The sequence below is a fragment of the Triticum aestivum genome, unplaced genomic scaffold, assembly GCF_018294505.1.
Source record: "Triticum aestivum cultivar Chinese Spring unplaced genomic scaffold, IWGSC CS RefSeq v2.1 scaffold210681, whole genome shotgun sequence".
In the NCBI taxonomy this organism is placed as follows: Eukaryota; Viridiplantae; Streptophyta; class Magnoliopsida; order Poales; family Poaceae; genus Triticum; species Triticum aestivum.
Window position 1 is genome coordinate 1 of NW_025235569.1, and position 6,027 is coordinate 6,027.

At 45.9% G+C, this 6,027-nt stretch overlaps 1 protein-coding gene across 2 annotated transcripts; it reads left to right on the forward strand.

The window, feature by feature from the left end:
* The first annotated feature begins 1,473 nt into the window (after positions 1 to 1,473).
* Positions 1,474 to 4,774, forward strand: LOC123176311 (receptor kinase-like protein Xa21). Of its 2 annotated transcripts, XM_044590582.1 has the most exons (3): positions 1,500 to 1,787; positions 1,864 to 4,121; positions 4,197 to 4,774. In XM_044590582.1, the coding sequence occupies exons 2-3, from the start codon at positions 2,012 to 2,014 to the stop codon at positions 4,574 to 4,576; spliced, it is 2,490 nt and encodes an 829-aa protein (XP_044446517.1). In that variant the 5' UTR covers positions 1,500 to 1,787; positions 1,864 to 2,011; the 3' UTR covers positions 4,577 to 4,774. The 2 variants fall into 2 exon arrangements, with proteins under 2 accessions (XP_044446516.1, XP_044446517.1); XM_044590581.1 differs by having other exon boundaries at positions 1,474 to 4,121.
* Positions 4,775 to 6,027: the final 1,253 nt, after the last annotated feature.

The window sequence follows — 6,027 nt, forward strand, 5'->3', positions numbered from 1 at the left end:
CATCTCCCAACAACGCTCATTATCCTTCAAAGCATCATCACAGACATCATCAAGTACTATCAATAACATTTTATTTTTCACGTGGTTAGAAAGAGCACGCTAAAGAGAATCCAAATTACCAATCTTTGCCTCATTTCCAGTACATGATTCTATGACCTCTTTAACCTCTTCTCATTGAGGTCATCTAGAATCAAAATTATTAGCTGGAAGTGAGACTTCACTCATTGATGGTTGCAAATATGTTGGGTCAAAGTAGTCTTTCCAACAACCACCAATTCAAACTACCACCAAAATAGGAAGACTTGATGATGTGCTTGTTCACGTCCTGGTACAACTTGAACGTTCATACCCCCGGTCTTACTCTTATCCCATAATGCATCACAGCTAGCAGGAAGATTGATCCAGACGGATGGGTTTTTTTTTGGCGTGTAACTACGTTTAGACGAGGCTTGTTCCTGCCCTAGTGTGAACTCTCATCTAGGGTTTCCTTGCCTCTCGCCGGCGTCTCCTATGGTCCGTGGACCATGAAGGCGCGGTGGATTCCGACCCTTGCAGATGGGAGGGCTTCGTTTTTAAGTGTTTTTTGCTTTGTTTTGTTAGGGTTTATGCCGTGCTCAAGAAGACGAGGCAGCGGCGGCTTTCTTGAAGATGGAATAAGTTCCTTCCCGCCTAGTCTCTGTCTAGGTGATGTTTCAAGCATCGTTGGAAGGCGTGTGGAGGTTTGTCTCTGATGGATCTCGTGGGATCCGGTCGGCGTTTGTCCTTGGTGGAACCGACTGGATCCGTTCATAGTTCATCTACGTCTGTGTGCCTGCAAGTTTGGATCCATCTAATCTACACATCTCTCCATCGGCGTTGGTTGCTTTTCTGGTTCGCTCGCTCTATGGGCCTTAGCACGACGACTTCCTGAGTGTCTACTAGAACAATGTTTGCCCTGGCTCCGACGAGGGCTTCCGTGCTTCTAGTCGTCGCTAGGTGATCTACAGACCTGGATGCAGATGTAAATTCTAGTTTTTTTATATTACCTTGACAGTTGATGAATACATCGGAAGTTTCCTCGAAAAAAAAAAAACTTCGTTTAGACTAGTCCCACTTCTATCTCGTCAAGTTTTAGTCAAGCTCGTGCGCCTAGTCGATCCTTTGGTGTCGACTGCCATTTGTTTTTTTTAGATCCTACCTAGTCACTGTCCATTGATTAAAATGTGTGTACGCCTTCTGTGACAAGTAGAGATTTGATTGTATGCTACTGGTCAACTAACAGCAATAATAACGGCAGTACCTTTCATTCCTGCACTAATTTCCTGGCGTACGTGGACATGTTCGGCCCATGTCTCAACTCTAGAGCATGTGGCGCTTTGGCTGGGTTGAATACACGTACACCACAGAGCATCGGCCCATGTTGTCAGACAGTGTGGCTCGTCTTATAAATTCTCCCCGATCAAGCTAGTGGTAATCTCATAGGATAAGCAAGCTAGCTAGATCGAGAGCAATGGCAGTCACATCCCCATCTGCCCGCATTCCCATCCTCCTCCTAGTGCTAGCACTCTCAACCATGCCTGCTTCTTCTTTTTCGAGACCGGCTCCAGCCAATGGCAGCGACACAGACATCGCCGCGCTGCTGGCTTTCAAAGCCCGGCTCACCGACCCTGCCGGTGTCCTCGCCAACAACTGGACCGGCACGTCTTTCTGCCACTGGGTCGGCGTCTCGTGCAGCCACCGCCGGCAGCGCGTCACCGCTCTCTCCTTCTCTGAAACGCCGCTTTTTGGATCGTTGGTGCCTCACCTTGGTAACCTCTCTTTCCTCTCCTTCCTTCAAATTATCCATGCTAACCTCACGGGCTCCATCCCACCCCAACTTGGCAGGCTACACCGGCTTAGATACCTTCGCCTTAAAGGAAATGGACTTTCAGATGACATTCCTACTACCCTAGGTAACCTCACAAGGCTTGACTTCCTTAGTCTAAGTTATAACCAACTCACGGGCCAAATACCTCCCAATTTATTTATCCATATGCGGGCACTTGACATACTTTCGCTGGCTGGAAATGAATTGCGTGGCCAAATACCACCCTATCTATTCAACAACACGCATTCCTTGACAGCCATCGACTTTGGTGACAATTATCTCTCGGGTCAGATACCATCCTATCTATTCCACAACACACCTTACTTGACAGACATATACTTTGGTATTAATAGTCTCTCTGGTCAGATCCCAACCGCTCTTAGCAATATCACCAATCTCACTCTTTTAGACCTCTCCTTCTCCAATCTCACTGGACACATACCGGCAGAGTTCGGACTAATGCAAAAACTCACCGACCTATATCTTGGATCCAATCAACTTACCGGTACGATTCAAGCTTCCCTCGGAAATTTAACCAACCTGCATATCCTAGCTTTGGAAGCAAATAAATTATCAGGCTCGGTACCACCAACGCTTGGGAACATTGCAACTTTAGAGTTTCTTAATCTTCCAAAGAACAATTTAGAGGGAAACATGGAATTCCTTTCGGCTCTTTCCAATTGCAGAAACCTCCAACAAATTGGCTTAGGGGCCAATTCTTTCGCAGGCTACCTCCCTGAATATATGGGAAACCTCTCTTCACGATTAGTCACCTTCGATGCAGGTTACAACAAGTTAATAGGTGGACTTCCTGTAGCAATCTCAAACATAAGCAGCCTTGAATTGTTAGCTCTTCCTAATAACCAACTCAGCGAGCCGATTCCAAAATCCATCGCCATGATGAAAAATCTCACGTGGCTTGATCTCTCTAGCAATGAAATTTTAGGCACTATCCCAACTGAAATGGGCATGCTTGGGAGTCTACAACAAGTGTTTCTCCAAGGAAACAAATTCCTTGGCTCTATACCAAGCACCTTCGGTAATCTTAGTAGGTTAGAGAAAATCGACTTGTCTAATAATCAACTAAGTTCAATGATACCTGCAAGTCTATTCCGCCTTGTCAAGCTTATCATACTCGATCTTTCCTGCAATTCTTTTGATGGAGCACTACCGACGGACGTTTCTGGGCTAATACAAACATACAAAATGGACATTTCTTCTAATTTCTTGATTGGAAGCATCCCAAAATCAATTGGAAAACTCAAGATGCTAGCATACCTAAATCTATCCCACAACTCGTTCGGAGGCCCCATACCAGAACCACTTCAAAAGCTAACTAGCTTAGCTTCATTAGACCTCTCCTTCAACAACATCTCTGGTACCATTCCTACGTTCCTTGCAAACTTTACCGACTTGACTACCTTGAACCTCTCATTCAACATGTTGGAAGGCCAAATACCAGAGGGGGGTGTTTTTTCAAACCTCTCGTTGCAGTCTTTGATCGGGAATGCTGGACTATGTGGCGCTCCACACCTAGGATATTTGCCATGTGTTAACAAATATCATTCAAGTAGTAGACACCCGCTAAAATTTCTACTCCCAATTGCCACCGTAGCTCTTGGAAGTATTGCTATTTCCTTATACCTATCGACCAGAAAGAAACTGAAGAACAAGGAGGACATAAAAATTTCTTTAGATTCAACTGATGGCATAGGCCACCGAATAGTCTCCTGCCGAGAGCTCATTCGTGCCACAAATAATTTCAACGAAGATAACATTTTGGGATCTGGAAGCTTTGGAAAGGTCTTCAAGGGCGAGCTGAATGGTTTGATGGTGGCAATAAAAGTTCTTGACATGCAGCTGGAGCAAGCCATGAGAAGCTTTGATGCCGAGTGTCGTGTGCTTCGCATGGCGCGGCACCGCAACCTGATACGGATACTCAACACCTGTTCCAACCTAGACTTTAGAGCACTTGTGCTTCAATACATGCCAAATGGCAGCTTAGAGAAGCTGTTACACCAGTCTCAGAGCACAGTGCACTTGGGGTTCCTCGAGAGGCTTGACATCATGCTTGATGTGTCGATGGCAATGGAGTATCTACACCATGATCACTATGAGGTGATTTTGCACTGTGACTTGAAGCCGAGCAATGTGTTGTTTGATGAGGAAATGACTGCTCATGTGGCGGATTTCGGCATTGCGAGGCTTCTTCTAGGCGATGACAACTCCATGATTTGTGCGAGCATGCCCGGAACAGTTGGCTACATGGCACCAGGTATTCAACTAGCGAACTATTATGTAATTATATTTACCGTATATGCTTGTTCTGATAAGTGTTCATGTTACATAGAGTATGGATCTCTTGGAAAAGCATCACGGAAGAGCGACGTGTTCAGCTATGGGATCATGCTCCTTGAAGTTTTTACGGGAAGAAGACCCATAGATGCAATGTTTGGGGGAGAACTAACTCTTAGGAAGTGGGTACACCGTGCATTCCCCATGGAGCTTCTTCATGTCGTCGATGACCAGCTACTTCAAGGCCAGGCCTCTTCTCCTAGCTGCAACTTGCATGAAGGATTCATCGTGCCGGTATTCGAGCTAGGTTTGCTCTGCTCTAGCCACTCGCCAGACCAGAGGATGATGATGAGCGACGTGACCGTGAGGTTGAAGAAGATCAAAGTGGAGTACAACAAAAGGACAGCCACGCCATGGCGTGTCCTAGCACGGTGACCGAACTCCTTTGCTCGTATTTATGTTCCTGGAGGATGAGGTCGAGAGGGGGACAATTTTTGGTGAGCCGCAACAACCAGCTGGCTCCGTCGATCTAGCATGAGTTTCCAGAAGTTTTTTAATTTCCTCCTTGCTTTGTTTGTTTGCTCCGTGTGACAGGTTGTTGGTTTAGTAGTACTAATCAGTATGTTTTCGTTACTTCCAGTGATGTATCGAGCTTTTACTTACTTTCACTGATGTAATATGTATGTTATCATAAGGAAGATAGACCTTATGTCCAAAATTCATATAAAAATTCAAAAAGGGGTAAAAAGTTGTACACAACTGAGAAGTGCCCAGAACAGATTGCAGAGAGTGATTATTCAATTTATTAGAGCATCTATAGCCAGACGCCCCAAACCCGCCCTATACGATCAGACGGACGGCCCGGTAACAAAAAATTGACCCAGACAGGCGCCTCAAAGGGCGTCAAACGCCCGGGCTAACTGGCATCCCTCATATACAGTGGGTACATCTCAAAAATGGGGCGGATATGGGCGCGTCCGCCAGGTTGGACCCATCCCACGCTGGCCCATCCGACCCCACATATATTCCTCCCCATGTGCTTGCCGGACCAAACCCTAACCACTTTACTCCACTTCCCTCTACTCCCCTCCACCACCCAAGCTCAACTCCACCAATCTCCGGCCGTCTCCGGTCGGCATGGTGGGCAGTGGATTCGAGTCCGTCACCTCCAGATCCATCGACCCCGAGCTCATCCCACGCGGTCCCGAGGAGGAGTTAGTGTATGGCAGGCATCTCCAGTTCCTTTAGGAAGCTTCCTTCCCACCCGCGAGATGTTCTTTCTACACTTTCATACGTGGTGAGAGGCCCTTTCGGAGGTGCGTTTCCTTCTCCCTTTTTTCCTAGAATACGCAGGAGAGCTTCATGTATTATATTAACAAGGAAAAGTTTAGGCATCCAGCATATTAACAATCAAAAAAGAGAAAAGGAAAGAGCCTAAACTAAATAAAAGCACAAAAGCAGGGCACACCCACAAAGCAACAACAAGCTAATTCCTGTAATCTCCTGTCAGCGACCCAAAAAGACTGATATGGCAACCTTGGAAGTAAGTCTGAAGCACGCCGCCAACTGAACCGTTAATTTCCCACCACATTTGCGGTGACCAAAACTTGGATCGCTCAATCCATCTTTTGTAAAAAGAAAACAAAAAGTTCCGAATGTAGTGCTCTGCTGGTGGAAAACACAGGATGGTACCCAAATGACGGTTCCCCGTTGACCATTCAAAAGGAAAAAAAACACGTGATTATTGCAGTTTGAAACCATCACAAGGAAAAACGAATACATAAGGAGTAGTCTGAATCCTGCTTCAAACCAACTACTCCATCCATTCCTAAATATAAGTCTTTTTAGAGATTTCAAATGGATTACAACATACGGATGTATATAGA